Below are 19849 nucleotides of genomic sequence, written 5' to 3' on the forward strand. Positions count from 1 at the left end.
TGTTCACTGCGGCACTGTGAGATGCAACGCTGTGTCTGTCCTATATATTGCATCCCACATTCGCGTCCGATCTTGTACACACCTGGTGCCGTCAGACCTAGTGGATCCTTGATTGAACCGAGAAGGTCTTTGATTTTTCCCACTGCGCGGAAAACGGTCTTCACTTTATGTTTCTTGAGAATTCTCGCGATCTTGGACGTCGGAGGACCCGCGTATGGCAAGAACGCACAGCCCATTGCTTCGTCTTCATCCAGTCTCTCTTCTTGTGGTCGGTCTTCAGAGCTTTCCTTATTTGTGTCTCACTGTATCCATTTTTCTTGAAGGTGTCCTTTAGGTGTTGCAGTTCTCCTGGTAAACTTTCCTTATCGCAGATGGACCTGACCCTGTGCACTAAGGTGTTGAGTACAGCATTGCGTTTCACAGGGTGGTGGTAGCTATTGGCGTTAAGATAGAGGTCCGTGTGTGTTTTCTTTCTATACACTGCGTGTCCCAGCGTGCCGTCCATGTTTCTTGTGATCAGGATATCCAGAAAGGGTAAGCTTCTGTTCTCTTCTATGTCCACGGTAAATTTGATATTTCCATGTATGCTGTTGAGGTGTTGATGGAACTCTAGCAGTTTGTCCCTGCCATGTGGCCATACTACAAAGGTATCGTCAACGTACCTGTAGAAGGCTTTTGGCTTGTGTTTAGCAGTGTCCAGTGCTAGCTTTTCGAAGTGCTCCAGGTATAGGTCGGCTATGCCTGGTGCTAGGGGGGAGCCCATAGCTACACCATCTATCTGTTCATAAAACTTCCCACCACACTTGAAATAGGTGGTGGTTAGAACATGGCGAAAGAGCTTTATGATATCCTCCTCAAAGTGTTCTTCGAGTAAAGCAAGGGAGTCTTCTATTAGTACTCGTGTGAATAAGGATGTCACATTAACCCGCCGACATATGGTGTTGCTAAGCATTTATCACAGATGCTAAAACCCTTGGTGGGTTACGGTCCACACCATGTGAAAAACTCGGCTAAGTTTGTGAAAGTACTACAGGGAATGCAGCTGGAAAATGAAGACCTACTAGTCAGCTTCGCGCACGCGTCCCCCCCCCCCCCCCCCCCCCACACACACACACACACACACACACACACCGGCCAATCCAGGCGCATCGGGAAATTCTGCGGGGGCGTGATTGGCCGGCCGCGGGAAGCGGAGAGCGGTCCTGCAGAGATATAAGCCCGTGACGGACGATATCCTGACACTTCGCCTGAAGATGATGGAGACACATTCCATCGAAACGCTGCTATGAGACGACGACGCTACTTGGCTGACAACCCGTGAAGAATTCATATATAAAAACTATTACATTTGATGCCCAAGATGTATCAGACAGGCATAATACCCTCAGACCTCAAGAACAGTGTAGTAATTCAAATTCCAAGGAAACCAGATGTGACAGGTTTCAGTATTACCAATATATCAGTTTAACAAGTCTGACTGCAAAATGCAGACATGAATTCTTTTCAGAAGAATGGCTTCAGGGAAGATCAGTTTGAAGTGCGGAGAAATTTAGGAAGATATTAGGCAACACTGATCCCATGGCTTACCTTATAAGATAGGATAAGAAAAGGTAAACCTATGTTTATAGCAGTTGTAGATCTGGAGGGAGCTTTTGAAAATGTTGACTCAAATACACTCTTTGAAATTCTGAAGGTATCAAGGATAAAATATGGTGAGCAAAAGGTTACATATAACTTGTACAGAAATCAGATGGCAGTTCCGAGAATCAAGGGGTGTGATAGTGTGAAAGGGAAACACTGGTTGATAAAGGAGTGAGACGGGGGTTTAGCCTGTCCCCAATGCTATTCAGTCTGTGCACTGGGCGAGCAGTAAAGGAAACCAAAGAAATTGTTTGGAGAAGGAATTAAAGTTCAGGGAGAGAAAATGAAAACTTTGAGGTTGGCCAAAGACATTGTAATTATATCAAAGACCGCAAAGGACTTGCAAGAGCAGTTGAACAGAGTGAACAATGCCTTTAAAAGGTAAAATAAGATGAACAACAACAACAACAAAATCAAAACAAGGATAATGGAATGTAGTTGAATTAAATCAGGCAGTGCTGAGGGAATTACATTAGGGAGCAATACACTAAAAGTAGATGAGTTTGTTATTTGGGCAGTAAAATAACTAATGATGGCCAAAATAGAGAGGATATAGAACATAGACTGGCAGTGATAAGAAAAGCATTTCTGAAGAAGAGAAATTTTTTAACATCAAATGTAAATTTAAGTGTCTGGATGTATCCTTGTATGGGAGTGAAACATGAATGATAATCAGTTCAGAAAAGAAGAGAAAAAAGCTTTTGGAATGTTGTTTTACAGAAGACTGCTGAATATTAGATGGGTAGATCACGTAATCAATGAGACAGCACTGAACAGAAGTGGAGAGAGAAGAAATTTGTAGCACAACTTGACTAAAAGAAGGTATTTGTTGATGGAACAGGTTCTGAAACTTCAAGGGATCACCAATTTAGTACTGGAGGGAAGTATGGTAAGCAGGTTCAAAAGGGTCCAGGTTGTAGTAGTCATTCAGAGATGAAGATGCTTACACAGTGTAAAGTAACATTGAGAACTGCATGAAAGCAGTCTTTGGACTGAAGACAACAACTAAAACTAAAACAATATCACTAGTATTTTATGTTTAGTTCCAACATTCAGTTGTCACCTGAGAATGGCCTATGATACTGAAAACTCCTTCGTGCATTTATTTTTGATATTAAAAGGCTGAATACCATAACTCAGCAACCAAACTTGAACTATTCTTCATAAAATAATACCAACCCCCCCCCTCCTCCTCCTCCCTCCAGGTGACAAAAATCATGGGACAGTGATATGCACATATGCTGATAATGGTAGTATCGCATACACAAAGTATTAAAGGGCAAGGAATTGATAGAACTGTCATTTGTACTGAGGTGATTCATGTGAAAAGATTTCCAACATTATAATGGCTACATGATAGAAATTCACAGACTTTGAATGTGGAGTGACAGATGGAGCTAGAAGCATGGAACTGTCCAATTTGAAAGTCATTAGGGAATTCAGTATTCAGAGATCCCCAGTGTCAAGAGTGTGCTGAGAATACCAAATTTCAGGCATTCCCCCTCACCATGGACAGTGCAGCAGCTGGCAGCCTTCACTTAATGATTGAGAGCAGCAATGTTTCCATAGAGTTGTCAGTGCTAAGACAATCAACTCTTCATGAAATAACTGCAGAAACAGCACAACATTGCATGTTGTGCCGTGCCTCCTCTGGTCTCATGACCATATCAGTTGGACCCTCTGTGACTGGCAAACTGTGGTCTCGTCAGATGAGTCCCAATTTCAGTTATTAAGAGCTGATGGTAGGGTTTAGTGTATGGCACAGACACCACAAAGCCATAGACCCAAGTTGTCAACAAGGCACTGTGCTAGCTGATGGCTGCTCCATAATGGCGTGGGCTGTGTTTACACAGAATGGACTGGGTCCTCTGGTGCAACTGAACTGCCCATCAATTGAAATGGTTATGTTTGGCTACTTGGTGACCATTTGCAGCCGTTCATGAACCTCGTGTTCCCAACAAACATTGTCATGTCACTGGGGCACAGTTGTTCGCGATTGGTTTGAAAAACATACTGGACAATTGGATTGAATTATTTCGACACACAGATTTCCTGACACAAATTCCATCAAACATTCATGGTATGTAATCGAGAGGTTACTTGGAAAGTTATAGAGGCAGCATGGCTCAATATTTCTGGAAGGGGCTTCCAGCGATGTGTTGAGTCCATGCCATGTCAACTTTTTTGCACTACACTGGACAAAAGGAGGTCCAACATGAGATTAGGAGTTATCTCATGACTTTTGTCACCTCAGTGTGTAATTCAAATTTTATTGTAATTTCCCAAATTAAAAAGTTTCTTTATTGTATGTAAACAAAATTTATTATGCAAAGTATGTTTGTTTTTTGTTGACTCAAAATTTAAATTAATGATGCTATAAACAATTTCCCCCAACATCTGGAATAGTGAATAGCAAGACAGCAAAAGAAATTTATTTTAAAATTACTATATATTATCCGTATTTGAATAAACAAATGCTGACAATGCCAAAGTACTATAGTGTCTGAAGGTCCTGATCATATATTCCTTGCTCAGATACTGCCCGTCAGTACAGAATTATCCTGAAAAGCTGCATCCTTGCTGCTGTTGTGGAATGGTGACATTATTAATACTAAGGATAAAAGTACTGGGATATGATTTGCTAAGATTAACTGTTCCGTATCCCAGTACTTCTGTCTACTGTAAAGAAACAAATAGCTGTTTTGGTACCATTGTCACAATTACTTATTTGTCCATTTCATTCCATTACATGCTTCTGTAGAACACTGAATACTAATTGCAAATGCTGAGACTCCAGTAAATAATTTCACTGAATGAAAGCAATGGCGCAACAGAATTGACTTATCTTACAGTTGCTGGAGTATTAAACTTAGGCATATGAAAATGTTTCTGCTGAAGTGCTGTTCTCAACTGAGTTATGAATATTGTAATTGCTTCTTATGGTGTACTACAAACCTATTTATTTCACTGCAGTTCCTCAGTGCTGTCATTTAAAAAGAGGTAGGCTCATAATTCATAATCATAATGACTGGGCTGACTCATTATACTTAACTGGATGAAATTAATCATATAACTCCAGTTTCTTTGAGCTACACAGAATTCTAGTAGGCATTTATGTTGATTTTAATTGTATTCCTGAAACTTCAGTTTCAGAAGTTGACTGATGCCTAGACTTTGTGTTAGCTTCACATTATTATAGCAATAGGTGTAGTAACACGATTCACGTTTCCGTCGCCTTTCACCTAGTGTAGACTGGGAACTGTCAGCTAGGTATGCCTGATGTGAACTGGCTGGGCACAGCCCGTGCTGCCTGAGTTGTTGTTGTTCTGTCGGCAGAGGGCGCGGCCAAATTCTCGCATGGTGGGCGGGACTTTTCTTGCGGCAACTACTGTCCGTAACGCGCCGTGCCGATGTGCGCCTCCCGCGATCTTTCTGGTGGCTACTGCACTCCTCCTCCTTCGGGGGGTGAAGCCACTGTGATACACTGCGTCGGAAGGTGGAGCGTTGTGCAGTAGCGATGACCTCCACTTCCATTGGAAGGCTGGAGTCTGAGGGATCTGCCAACCCTCAAGCCGAAACCTTCGAATACGGTTGGAAGTGACCCATACGAAGAGGGTCCCGTCGTCCCACCACCGGAGCCCGGGACAGAATGGGCGACAAGCCATTGAACACCGAATCCTGGTCCGCCTCGGGAGGGGCAAGACCCAGTGGTGGGGACGATGGGGAAGGGATGATCACAGGTGAACCAGCCTCCTGAGGAAGCGGGCCCGCGAGGGGGGCCGGCTCTCGCCGGGGCATCTCTAACGATGGCTATGCCGGTGCTGGAGCTACTGGAGGCCACCAAGGCTGAGAACCCTCACAGTGTGGCGGAGTCACAGGTGGGAGGAGCGGTAGCGTCCCCTGAGAAAACAACATGGGTGCCGGCAGTGGGGAAGCTGGCGCCCAAGGGGTCGGAGGGTGGGTGCCGAAACGTGGACGTAGCTGATTTTGGTGACGACATACCTCCCGATCCCCCACCTGCAAGGTATAGAGCCAGCGGCCATTGCGGCGCAGGACCACCGCCGGTATCCAACATGGATTGCGACCAAACCCATGTGCCCACACCGACATACCCGTTGGAAAGCCGGGTACCCCGTTTTACTAAGACTGGCGAGGACCAGGCCAGAGGAGGTGCAGCAGAGTCGTAGGTTGGCGCCCGTGGAGGAGCTCTGCAGGGCTGCACTTTTTCATCTGCGTCTTAAATGTGCGACCCATGTGCTTGGCTTCCCCATTTGATTGTGGATGAAAGAGGGGAGAGCAAACGTGCCGAATACCGAAGTGCTTACAAAAATCCGGGAAGGTCTGCGAAATAAACTGAGGTCCATTGTCCGATACTGGGGTGACTGGCAGGCATTCCACAGAAAAGATTTTTGCTAGTGCAACTTCTGAAGTGGTTGAGGAGCAGCAAACCACATATGGGAATCGGGAATAAGCATCAATGACAATGAGCCAAAAACCATTGAGTAACGGGCTCACAAAATCTATGTGAACACGTTCCCATGCCTGGGTTGCGGGCGGTCATGAAGAGAATGCTGACCTGGGAGACACCTGTTGGCTCACACACTGGGAACAGGTGGCCACCAAGTGCTCAATTTCTCTGTCAGTACCAGGCCAGTACACATGTCTGCGAGCCAAGGTTTTAGTACGGGAAACACCCCAGTGCCCCTCATGTAATAACGTGAGGACCTCCCTTCGCAAACTTGCAGGAACAACCACGCAAGGAGCTGTATCATCTGTAGCCAGAAGGAGAACTCCTTCCAAGACTGAGAGGCACTCACATAGAACAAAATAATTATGAAGAGGGTCCGAGGCCCGACCTGGAGATCGGGATGACCATCCCTGCTGAACGAGGCGAATTACTTGCTGGAGAACCGGCTCAGCTGCCGTTTCCCTGGTGACTCTAGAACTAGTGATCGGGAAGCCATCAACCGCGTGGCGGGAGCCACATCCAAATGAAAACGCATAATCTCCTCCCAATCGAACTTAGGATCCGGGCCCACCGGAAGACGGGAAAGAGTGTCGGCGTTGGCATGCTGTCCAGTAGGGCCAAAATGAATGTCATAATGGTACTTACAGAGTAACAAGGCCCAACGCTGCAGTCTGTGGGCTGCCCTATCCGGAATCTGAGAGGCGGGGCCAAATAACGATATTAATGGCTTATGGTCTGTGATTAACTGAAACTTCATGCCATACAAGAAAGGGTGAAACTTGGCAGCAGCGTAGACAATGGCCAAAGCCTCTTTTTCCACCTGGGAGTAATGGGCCTGCGTGGGACTAAGAGTTTTAGACGCAAACGCCAGTGGCTGCTCGGAGCCATCCGCATTGCGATGGGCCAGGACCGCCCCCACCCCATACTGCAAAGCATCTGTAGCCAGGACCAATGGCTTATTGGGGTCAAAAGTAACCAAGCAAGGCACTGACATGAGGAGGCCCTTCAATGAGGGGAACACTCGTTGGCATGCAGGCGACCAATCAAAAGGAACACCTTTGTGTGGAAGGCAGTACATGGGGTGGGCCATGGTGGAAGCCCTCGGAATGAACCGGTGGTAATAGGCAATCTTGCCTAAAAAAGCTTGTAACTCCTTCAGTGAAGCGGACCGCGGAAGGTCGACGATACCTTGGACCAAACTTCCTAGCAGCTGGACGCCATGTCGAGAGATGGTGTAGCCCACATACTCAATGGATGGTTGGAAGAAGTTCGACTTACGCAGGTTGCAACGCGGACCCACGGACCTGAATTTGAGAAAGAGGGTTCGAAGGTAGTGCAAGTGTTCCTTCATGCTGTGGCCTGTGACAATTATGCCGTCCAGGTAATTAATGCAATGAGGGATTATTGACGTGACGTGCTCAAGATAACACTGAAATATCACCGGGGCACTGGATATTCCGAAGGCCAACCGCTGGTATTAGTAAAAGCCAAACGGGGTGTTGACGACTGCCAGCTGTTTGGAGTCCTCATCAAGTGGTATCTGATGACAGGCCACCAAAAGATCGATTTTCGAGAAATATTGGCCTCTCGCCACGGCAGAGAACAATTCCTCAGAACGAGGCAAGGGATAGGTGTGCGCCACCAATTGGGAATTAATGGTGGCCTTGAAATCGCCACAAAGACGTAATTTTCCCGAGGGTTTCCTGACAATAATGAGGGACGAAGCCCACTCACTAGAAGAAATGGGAAGAACAAGCCTGAGGGCTGTCAGCCGGTCTAGCTCTGCTTTTACCTGAGGGCGGAGAGCCAAGGGGATCTGCTTCGCACGTAGAAAATGCGGGCGAGCCGACGCCTTCAACGTTAAGTGAGCTTCAAAGTCCAAAACATGCCCCAGGCCCTCCTCAAAGATATCCTGAAAGTCAGAGATCAAAGATTACAATGATTGATAAGGAACATCTTCGGAGACCAACTGTATGGTGTCTGCGATAGAAACACCGAAAGCTTGAAAGGCATCCAATCCAAAAAGGTTAGCGGAGCTCGCATCACTGACAACAATAAAAGTAATAGGCCGAGTGACTGATTTGTAAGTCACGTCGGTAGTGAATTGACCCAGTAGGGGAATGAACTGTTTACCATAACCGCGTGGACGCCGATAAACTGGTGCAAACAGGGGTGACCCAAGGTCAGAGTAAGTTTGTGCATTCAACGAGGAAACTGCCACGCCCATATCTACTTGTAGTTGTAATCGGCGCAACCGAACTGACACCTCGATAAAGAGTTTGTGTGCCGATGCGTCGGGAGCCTGTCCCGATGAAACTTCCTGAATGTCAACGTCCATGTCCTCTGTACCTGCTTCCTTCGATTCTTTTGAGGCTGAGCGGCAAACTTTAGCAGTGTGTCCTTATTTATTACATTTGCGACAAAAACTCCAACGCTGGGGGCACTCTGACAGATCATGATGTATATGGCACGACGCACAGGACGGTAACAGGGGCCGGCGGCCGGAACTCTGTTTACACGCCGTGCGGGAGTGGCCGTAACGGCCAGATTGTACCGCTCGCACGTCGTCTACCCCGGATGCAGCCGCGCCGCTCTGAACCGCCACGACATCGCACCACGCTTCCAACTGTTAACCTGTGGCATGAGAGACTTCATACGACGGAGCAATGGACAGGACTTCCTCAAGGGAAGGGTCTTCCAACTGCAGGGCCCGTTGTCGGACCTCCGTATCAGGGGCCGAACGAACAATGACGTCGCGCACCGTAACATGGGCATACAACTCTCGCGACTGCTCCGTGACAAAATGACACTTGTAACTAAGACCGTGCAGCGTAGCGTCACACGCAGTAAGACTGATGGGGCTGTTTCTTGCATTGATAGAACTCGACCCTAGCTGCCGCAACATGCGTGCGGCGGCGATAATAGAAAGACAGCAATGAAAACAATGCATCAAAATACAAGGACAAGGGTTCCTGCAATGGCGCTAGCTGCAGCAAAACTTGATACAGTGAGGGAGATATCCAAGACAAGAAAAGAGCACGACATACCTCCACATTGGCAACATGAAACGCCTGGAAATGCTGCCGAAGGCAATGTTCATATGCATCCCAATCCTCCGCTGTCTCATCATACGGAAGAAAGGGAGGAGGGAACGGCGCTGGAGCAGACTGCGTGGAGAGCAATGCTGGAAGCACTTGTGTCATGGTTGCCATGAGCTCCGTCTGCTGCTCAACCAAAACCTGCACTAAATCCTCCATGCCGTGGATAAGCTGCGAAACCGGAACGTAGACAAAACACGTGAAAGAACGACTCTACTCATCGCCAATTGTGTAGTAACACGATTCACGTTTCCGTCACACTTCACCTAGTGTAGACCGGGAACTGTCTGCTAGGCATGCCCGATGTGAACTGGCTGGGCACAGCCCGTGCTGCCTGAGTAGTTGTTGTTCCACCGGCAGAGGGCGCGACCGAATTCTCGTGTGCCCTCTGGTGGGCAGGACTTTACTTGCGGCAACTACTGTCCATGACGTGCCGTGCCGATGTGCGCATCCCGCAATCTTTCTGGTGGCTACTGCAATAGGAATGATTGGAAACTCATTCATTCAGTTCTTTCTTCATGTTGAAACCAGATAATTATTAGCCATCAATATTCATAATGCTGATTTCAAAGATGTTAAATATCCAGCTGTATTTAAGACAATACTGGAATTTGTAAATAAGAGCTTTCTTTTACTTCAGTATTGCCATTTACATCACCAGTATAAAGAAGGAATAGTAGAAGGCCTAGAACAGAGCGCTGTAGGCCTTTTCAATAAAGAACGATTGGGCTATGATTGACGGTATGTTACATTTTGTTACATACAGATAAAAAGAAGCAATCCAGCCACAGTCTTAAGTCTGCACCCTTCGTGACATGGGACAAATAACATGGCCAAACTGTTAATTCTCAATGTCTGGCAGTTTGTGAAATCTGCCAACACTATAGGCTGCGGCAGTTTCTCAAGGAAGTCTTTTCTTCTGTTTCGGTTATTATGCTCCATCTACATTCGTGGTACAGCAGTAAACAATGTGTTGTGTGACTACAATGTCCTGCGGTCAAAATGCTCATTGCTTAAATTTTTGTAGTGCATCTCATCTGAATGCTAAAGTTCTGAGTGTAATAGTAGCACAACTACAATGTATTTCATTTTCTGACACAACGGTAATAACAGTTCCATTCAATAACATGTTTGTGAAAGGTTGTTTGGTGGACCAGCAGCTGCTGTGGCAACCTGCACTCCCTCACCATGCTTTGAAAGCATCAGCTACCGCTCATTGCTTTACAGTTGTTAAGTGGTGCTCCATAAAAAATGTTTATGGTTTACCTTTCACGCTTGATACGAGGCGTGTTTTATAAGTAAGTACCATTTTGAAATTAAAAAAAGACGTGCTAAGATATCTCACTAATGTTAGTTTTACATGAAAACCTGTACCTTAATCTACGCACTGACACCATTACATTCTGATTCTTCCTTGTTTACGTTGTGTATTGAGTGTTTAAGATGCCTCTGATAATCGTGAGTCCCGCCGACTGTGAAGTACGGGCTGTTATAAGATTTCTTAGTGCTAAAGACCTAAAAGCGATCGATATTCATTGCGAGATCTGTGCAGTTTATGGAGAAAACATTATGAGTGATGGAATGGTAAGAAAGTGTGTGAGAGCATTTAAAGATGGCCGCACAAATTTGCATGGGGAACAACGGAGTGGGCGTCCTTCGGTCGTTAATGAAAGTTTGGAGCAGGAAGTGGACAATAAAGTGAGAGAAAACAGACGCTTTATGATTTCCTCCTTGTGGGATGACTTTCCTAATGTTTCTCATAGTGTTTTGTATGGCACTGTGACTGAGCACTTGAATTACCGTAAATTGTGCACACGTTGGGTACCGAAAATGTTGACGGACGTGCACAAAACCAAACGTTTAGACAGTGCATTGACTTTCCTTGAGCGGTACCACAATGACAGTGATGATTTCTTAAGCCAAATTGTTACGGGCGATGAAATATGGATGGCCTATGTCACACCAGCATCAAAGCAACAGTCCATGGAGGTTGGGCAAGGGCATCGTTTTGCTGCAAGACAATGCCCGTCCGCATGCGGCGAATCAGACCAAAGATCTCATCGCATCTTTCCGATGGGAAACTCTAGATCATCCTCCATACAGCCCCGATCTTGAGCACAGTGATTACCATCTGTTCCTGCACTTGAAGAAACACCTGGGCAGTCAGCGTCTTCAAGACGATGATGAAGTCAATCAGTGATGATGTGGTGATTAACAAGTCAGGCGGCAGACTTCTATGAGGAGGGTATTCAAAAACTGGTACAACGTTATGACAAGTGCCTCAATATTGACAGAAATTATGTAGAAAAGTAGATTAAGGTACAGGCTTTCATGTAGAAATAAAATTATTGAGATATCTTAGCACGTCTTTTTTTAATTTCAAAACGGTACTTTCTTAAAAAAACAGTCCCCATAGTAACAGTGGCAGATGCCATACTTTTATATGGTGAGTAATGTATTAAACTAATATGCGAGACATGCATATGGATGAAAATTAATTTTATAGTTTCTGATCCAATCAGAATACCTCACTGTTTTGTTTAATGTTGTTGTTAATGCTTTATATCTCGTTCCTTTTCCTGTTAGAAGCAATTCTCCATGCAATTTTTCATTGGGAATTCTCATGTTTCATCAAACCATAATGAGTAACAGTATCATTGTTTAAGGTCTTACTGTGAATGTATGCGATAAACTGCGTGAATCTCTTACAGTGAATGCTCTGTAGCAATGCAGGCACTCTGCACATTTTGAGGTCCATGAATGAATTCATGGAGAACGTAATACTGGCCAAAAGTGATATTTAATGTATTGAATTAGATTAAAAGCAACAAAATTGAAGATAGCAGAGTGGAAGGAAATTGCTAATGCCAGTGTAAGCAAACATCTACGAATGTGTCTGATTGCTGTTACACAGATCTAGCACAGAGGATATGTATTCACTTCAACTCTTTCCCTGACATAGGGATCCTATTTTTTGTTGACAGTAAAGTCAAAGTTCTTCAGGTATGTTTGTGCAGTGAAGAAGCTTGGTATTCACAAATCAGATATCTATGACCATTAACATGGCTTACTGAGTTGAGCTTCTGCAAATACTTAATGTGTAAAGGTTTTCTTCAGATTTTGTTAAAGAATTTCTTCTAACAGTTTGCAGCTCCACTGAATAGAACCAAAAATAAGAATCTAGAGGGCACTGTTCTACACTGCTGTTAGAGCTGATAACTCACACTACCCTTGCATCACAAAATGTATGGAACCACCAATTTAACGAGATGCTGCTAATAGCTGGTGTCTTGCAAAAAGTCACAAAGTGATGTGTCAGATAAAATGCGGCAGCAAGTATCAGCATGTCGCAAATAGAATAACACACAACTAAAACATATAACATGTTGTGCTGATGTTCCAGCATACTTAGTGTACACTGACACAGTGTCAAACATATATATGATAAAAGTTGTTACCCATGTGAAGTAAGTCATTCTTGAAGTCCAAAAATTAAATGTTCTGTCTCAGTGACTCATCTCACATGAGGATTATGCAGCATAACTCATTGCAGTGAAAATGTAATGCCAAGTGAATTTAGTGGATTAAAAGTAAATGCACTGTCACAGGGTTGCCAAATATCTGCAACCACATTGGCTAGTTTTAGCTGAGCTAGGGGCAGCTGTGTTTCTTGTCTTGCAGGGCTCTCAGAGGGGAGGCATAAGTGCATTCAGTTTTTATCCAGCATTATCCCTTGATATATCCTAAGATTGCATTTCAGGCCTCAGTAATTAAGGCATTCAATTACATTGAAATGCACACCCTTAGCTGCTTACAGGTGTTGACATACGTCAACGGGGACAGATGAAAATGTGTGCCCCGACCAGGACTCGAACCCGGGATCTCCTGCTCACATGGCAGACGCTCTATCCATCTGCGCCATCGAGGACACAGAGGCTAGCGCAACTGCAGGGATTTATCTCTGGCACGCCTCCCACGAAACCCACATTCTCAACGTATTGTCCCGCACTACATTCATAGTGCCCCCACCCATTATACTCATTACTCGTGGCGCGTTGCCGATTTCCGTAAGAGTTTGGGCACTGTTTGTGGATTCGCACAGAAGAAGAAGAAGATGGTCAAGTGGTTGGTGAGCCTTAACTACATATATATTAAGATGGTATCTGTTCTTTCAGACATGTCGGAAAGAACAGATACCATCTTAATATATGTATAATTAAGGCATTCAGTTATATTTAATCTAGAATGCCTCTTTCTTAAAAAAAAAATATTGAGGTTTCCGGTATGGGAGGGGGGACTATTAATGCCCAAAGCTAGTGATATCAGTTTCATTTGATTAAAGCAACAGTTGAGATCACAATAACATTTGTTTATTATGACCAGTTTCAGCTTATGTTAAAGCCATCCTCAAATTTGTTGGCCCCCTATGGCTGGCGCTGGTGGCTCCTCATTTTTTCACGTGATACTAGTGTACAATCTCATGGTATCAGCCCTGGGGGAACAAAAAAATCTGAGGATGGCTTTAACACAAGCCAAAACCAGGCGATCAAAAAATGTTATTGCAATCCAGGCTGCTGTTTTAAGTATAGCACCGGATCACTGCACTCCACAGACAATGTTGTCTAAATTTATGATATTAGTTTCCACTTGGACAGCATACAACATGTGAAATATTGAGGTATGTAATATTCCATCATGATTACAATTTCCCCAAAATACAAACAAATAAAACTATTACTTTGATAATTTGCACTGAAAACCTGTTTCAGTGGAATAAAGAGTAAGTGGAAATCTGACTTCCCCCACATCATGAAACAGTAGGATACCAAACACTTTGCACCTCAAAATCAACTGTGTCTGCATGCAGATTTGCACCACATACAAATAGAATAAGACTGCAGAGGCATGTTGATGGGGATGGAAGCAAGAAGAAATGCAGTTAACTAATTGTTTAATGTCATGCAGTAATAAATTCATTTGAGGATTTAGAAGAGAAGAAAATGAAATTTATGTTCATTAACACACAAACTTAACTTTAAATGCTGGCAATGTGCAATTGTGCACCTTCATATGTTTTTCTGCTTGAGATCTCTACTTGTAATGCACACTAACTTGCTTGTTCATTGCTTTTATAATGTTCCCTTCTTGCTATGTCCCTAAATGATGGATAGTATCAAAGTTTTGTTGCTTGGCACTCATAAAGCAAACCATTATGTTTGCTCCCATGAGGTATTGGACCGAGATTGCCAGAAGGCTTATGAATTGTACTCAAAGCGAATGTCGCAAGTGAAACGTGCACTTGATTACCTGGAATTTCCATGTTGGTTTAAGTAGTTGTGTAAATAAAAGCAATGAGAAACCCTCACCTGTTGCCATAACTCGTCCGATAGCAGCAGAACAAAATTATCAAACATAATCTTCCATTTACAGCTGTAACACTATAACCAGCAACTGAGCCAATGGTAAACAGTAGTCGTGGTCAAAAATTCAGTGTTACCTGTAGCAGTGGGAGAGGTCATACTAGATACTTGACTGTTAAGTAATATACTGCAACACGAATTTGTGTGTCATCACCATGTTAAATCAACAGACATTGTTGAAAAGTTCTGCGTGTGTCATCAGCTTGCCATTGTCATCTTTTATTGTTGGGCTTTTCTTACTGCTCTGGAATTGAAATGTCAAGGTAAATGTTGTATTCTGTGTTGAAAAACGTCTTCCCATTCTTCTAGATTCACTAGTGATGTACACTGGTATCAAACAGGGGTGGGCAAGAAATGAATAACATAAATAATAGTTTTAACAACAAATTAATACTGTACAATGAATGGTTGTTTCAAGCATAAGCTACCCCTACTCTCACCTCTGATGTTGCGCGCTATCTACTTCAGCTACAATTATGACAATGAGAGAGGGTTTACTGCAGCAGTGCCTTGTCCTCATATTTGTAAAGTATTCACTTTCTGAAATGGTAGCTGCTTTTGAAATCGGTTCCAAATTTGCTTCAAAAACTGTGTCTTCTCACATCCTTTTGCTGCTACTTTAACTGAGCTGCTATCTGTCACAAGTAAGTGATGAATATTAACCCACCATGTCATAAGTCTTTTAGCAACCTCACAGGAGTAGCCATAGTTGTCTGCTTCATGGACACAAAATTACATCACCGAAGAAACAAGAGAAAGTCTCTGAAAAGATTCAAAGCAACTGTCAGTGACAAGAATCTGTATTTTGTTCATAATCTCTGTATCAAACAAGGTGCAACAAATCATGAAAACAATGAAGAAGCTTGTTAGTATGCATTACCTATGGTATATCTGGAGGTGATAAGCATATGAAGATGCAGAATTGCACATTGTCCACATTTACAGTTTAGTTTCTGTGTTAATCAACACAATTTTCATTTTCTTCTCTCATGATTCTTCACATGAATTGATTACTGTGTTATATTGTATAATTAGTTAACGACCGTTCTTCTTGCTGCCATCTTCACCAACATGCTTCTGCATTCCCATGATAACCATGAAATTCCTTTTGTAGGTGGTACAAGTCTGCAGGCAGACACAGTTGATTTTGAGGTGCAAAGTGTTTGGTATCTTACAGTTTCATAGTGTGCTGGGGAAGGCAGATTTCCAATTACTTTTTATTTCATTGAAACAAGATTTTGGTGCAGACCATTGGAGTAAGTGTTTTATTTGTTTGTATATATCATGATGAAAAATTGCATACGTCCATATTTCACATGCTGTACACTGCCTGAGTGGAAACTAATACCTCTGACTTTGCTATCCCCCTGCTGAAATTATGTAACACTGGTGTTAACAGCCCCCTTCCACACTTGAAAGTTTCAAAAATGAGAAATTTTATATTAAATCTAATCGAAAGCCTTAAATATAGGTAGCATGGAAGGAATTTAGAAAGTATCACGAGGTAATGCTGCATAAAAACCAAATGCTCTTGTGCCTCCCCTCCAAGAGCTCTGTAAGATGAACAAGACAAGTTCACTACACAACTACCTCCAGCTCAGCTAAGACTAGCAAACATGGTTGTAAATATTTGACAATCCTGTGACGGTCCATTTACTTCCACATGTGGTCCTGAATTGTTACAATAAATTCACTTGGCATTTCTTCTCCACTTCATTGACGTATGCTACTTAATTCTCATGTAAAATAAGACACTGAGACACAAACTTTAATTTTTGGACTCCAAGAATGCCGTACTTCACATAGGTAACAACTTTTATTATCTTTATCGATCTGGTATGCGCCTCAGCAACAAACATAGCGACAAGAGAGACTGGCTCCCAACAGGGTCTCATTTGCTCAGTGGTTCCGCATGTGTCTTGTGATGCAAGGGTAATGTGGGTTCTCAGTTGTAGTTTCTGAGCAGACAAGTGCATTCTAGATTCCTATTTTCCATTTTAATTAATGGAGCTGCAAATTGTTTGAAGATATTCCGTAAAAAAATGTGAAGAAAACCTTTACACATTAAGTCTTCTCTGTAGCTCAAGTCAATAAGCTGTGTTAATGTTTATGTATGTATCTGATTTCTGAATATCAAGCTTCTCCACTAGACAAACACCTCTGAAGAACTTTGACTCTACTGTCAGCCACAAAAATTTTTTTGTTCATCACATAGTACCCATATATCTGGGGAATAGCTATGAAATGAATATAGTTCCTCTGTGCTCGATCTGTGTAACAGCAATTAGGCACACCCATAGACATTTGCTGACACCGGCATTAGCAATTCCCTTTCACACTGGGAGCTTCAGTTTTGTTCATTTAGGTGTAATTAAATATCTTCAATATTACTTTTGATCAGCGTTAAGTTCTGCGATTCCATACATGGACCTCAAAATGTGCAGCGTGCCTTCATTGCTATAGAGAATGCACTGCAAGGTATTACACAGTTAGCTGCATACATTTACTGTAAGAATCAAAGAATGACAGTAAAACCCATTACACCACATTTACTCACTGTGGCCTCACAGAAAGATAAGGATTCCCAACGAAAAATTGCATGAAGAGTTGCTTCTAAAGGAAAAAAGAGGAGATGTTATTATTAATGTTAGACAACTTAGTGAGGTATTCGGTTTGGATCACAAACTATAAAATTAATTTTGAGCCATACTCGTGTTTTGCATATTGGTGTAATACAATACTCACCATATAAAAGTGGGTCATCTACCTCCATTACTGTTGGGCATGAAATGCAAATCATAGACACTTTTTGTGGAGCATCATTCAACAACAATAAAGTGAGGAACAGTAGCTGACACTTTCGACACAGGGTGAAGGAGCTTAGGTCCGCTGTGGCAGCTGCTGCCGCCAGGTGCTAGAAAGTGTGGTCCTGGAGAGGCCTGACACATAGGCATTCAAAGGCAGACAGTCCATCAAGAAATCTGTCTCAAAAATGTTATTGGATGGAGCTGTTATTATGGATGTGTCAGAAAGTGAAATACATTGTACGTATTCTTCCTTTACACTCAGGACCACAGCATTCAGACAAAAGGCACTACAAAAAATTTAGGCAATGAGGGTTTCGACCACGACATTGCAGTCAGATGACACATTGTGTACCAGTAGATCTAGGTGTAGACAGAGAACAACTTGAATAGGAGACAAGAGTTCCTTAAGGAACTGCCACTGCTTACAGTGTTTCCAGATTGTGCAGACAGCCAGACAGAGAGAATTATCAGAGTGGGCATGTCACAGCTGGTGCAGTCTTGGACTCTGTGGGAGCTGACTGCTGGCCAGGTTTTATGTCAAATAGTGTACACTGACAAATCTTTCCATTTTAATCTGTACCATCAGAATACATGGTGTGAGATATGAACAGTATACTATAAGCAATATTTTCCTCGGCAAACAAGAATTACCATTACTCAGAAACTGTGTCACATGGCTGTTATGGTACTGATATTTAAATAGTGTATCTAATTAAATTACTTTTGGAGTAATTAATTTTTGGGCATTTTTCAGAATACAAATGTGCTTTCCGCTGTCCTGCTGCTCATAAAGGAACTTGATTATGCCAGCTTAGAAGTCTTGGAAAATGCTGTAAGATCACGATTAAATGAATTTGAGAACTGACTCCAGAAATACTGGCTGATACCCTTCTGTGTCTTTGTGTCTGTTGTAAACTGGTATGTGGAGTATGGAAAGATATCACTCACTCAAAATGAGGCTATAATGTACAAAAATATGAGAGACAATACATATACATCACTTTATTAAGTGTGACCTCTTAGGAAATTTTAGTTGCAAGCACAAATGGCTCTTAGTTGCTTCTTACTGCTAATACATTTAAAACAATCAGTGGACTCTTTCCATATTCTTTGCGTTCATTGTTCAAAAATTTTGTTTTCTGTAATCATCTGTTATTTTTTATTTTAAAATGTCGTAGTTACTGTTACCATTGTTAACATGCTGACAGTCAGCAGTGCTGTTTTTCATTCTGTGTTAAAACTCGGGCTGCTGTAATTGATATTCATATTTATTGACAGTTGTCACAATTTTTTGTTGTTGTTAATATTCCCACTACTGTAACTTGTAGTGATATATTAGAAATAATTTTTAACAGTAACAGTGCTACTTATCTGTGTTTATGAATCTTTGGAAGAAAATATTTTATTTTGACTGAAGTAAAAGTAACGAAATTTTGAGTTGAAACAGACGTTGGTAGCTATTTATCATGTTTGTGCACGCCAGCGCTTTATAAAGTTTTTTCTGAACTTTTTGTGTTATGTTGGTAAGTTCATCTTCTCTGTGGCCACTAGATATTTTTTTATCTACTAGCCATCATGAATATATAAACAAGAAAACACAATTGAAAGCATTAAAATTTGTCAGCTGTACTGACTTGATAACAAGGATAAGAGCTATTTAGTAGTTCTCTCATTATTGGTAAATAAGTCACTGGTTGATGAATAATACATGTATCTATACTGTTTTGAGTTTAATCTGCAACAAGCACTTTTTGTGTAAATCAGTTGTGTGATTTTAATTTTGTGAAGATGGGAAATATGAAATGTTCTGTTCAAAGTGATGAAAATACTTTAAACAGCCTTTGGTTAAAAGATATGTTTTCATAAAATATAACAAGGACACAATTTTAAGTGTTATTAAATAGAAACATTTTCAATATTTGTAGATTGTGTGCTGGCACTGGATTTCTCCTTTCCGCTTCTTAATTCCCATCTTTATTCGTAATATGCATTGAATGATGCTTTTCATACATTTGTTACAAGTATTTACTTTATATGATAAAACATTAATCCCAAACTTCTGTTCTGGTAAAGATATTTCACTTGTAATGACTGGTTACATTGTTGGTGCTTGCTGTTTGCCACGTGATCCACATACCTGGCCATGGCCAGTGAAGTTTCCCCTGTCCTATTTAATCATATCATTAGTCAACTTGTCATAACTCTGTTACTAGAATCTGAGAATCAACATACACTTTACCTAGGTTAGGCAAGAGATTGTGCTGATTTAGAATGGAAGAAAGTCTTAATTCTTTATTACCCAGCCTCACAATGTTGATACTAGAGGAGCAAATAAATAAGTCTTTAGTGTCTCCCAGATAATTTACAGCTTTAATATTAGGAACTGCATCTGTTGTATTATTTTTCTGGAAGGAA

The 19849-nt window shown here is 42.3% G+C and overlaps 1 protein-coding gene across 1 annotated transcript in view; it reads left to right on the forward strand.

Moving 5' to 3' along the window:
• LOC124555650 overlaps positions 1 to 18629 on the forward strand; it is a 302716-nt gene extending 284087 nt beyond the window's left edge. The window contains exon 11 of the mRNA XM_047129634.1: positions 18189 to 18629. Coding sequence (XP_046985590.1) covers positions 18189 to 18299 — 111 coding nt within the window. The 3' untranslated portion in view covers positions 18300 to 18629. The remainder of the gene's footprint in view (positions 1 to 18188) is intronic.
• Positions 18630 to 19849: the final 1220 nt, after the last annotated feature.

The sequence above is a fragment of the Schistocerca americana genome, chromosome X (assembly GCF_021461395.2).
Source record: "Schistocerca americana isolate TAMUIC-IGC-003095 chromosome X, iqSchAmer2.1, whole genome shotgun sequence".
Lineage (NCBI taxonomy): Eukaryota > Metazoa > Arthropoda > Insecta > Orthoptera > Acrididae > Schistocerca > Schistocerca americana.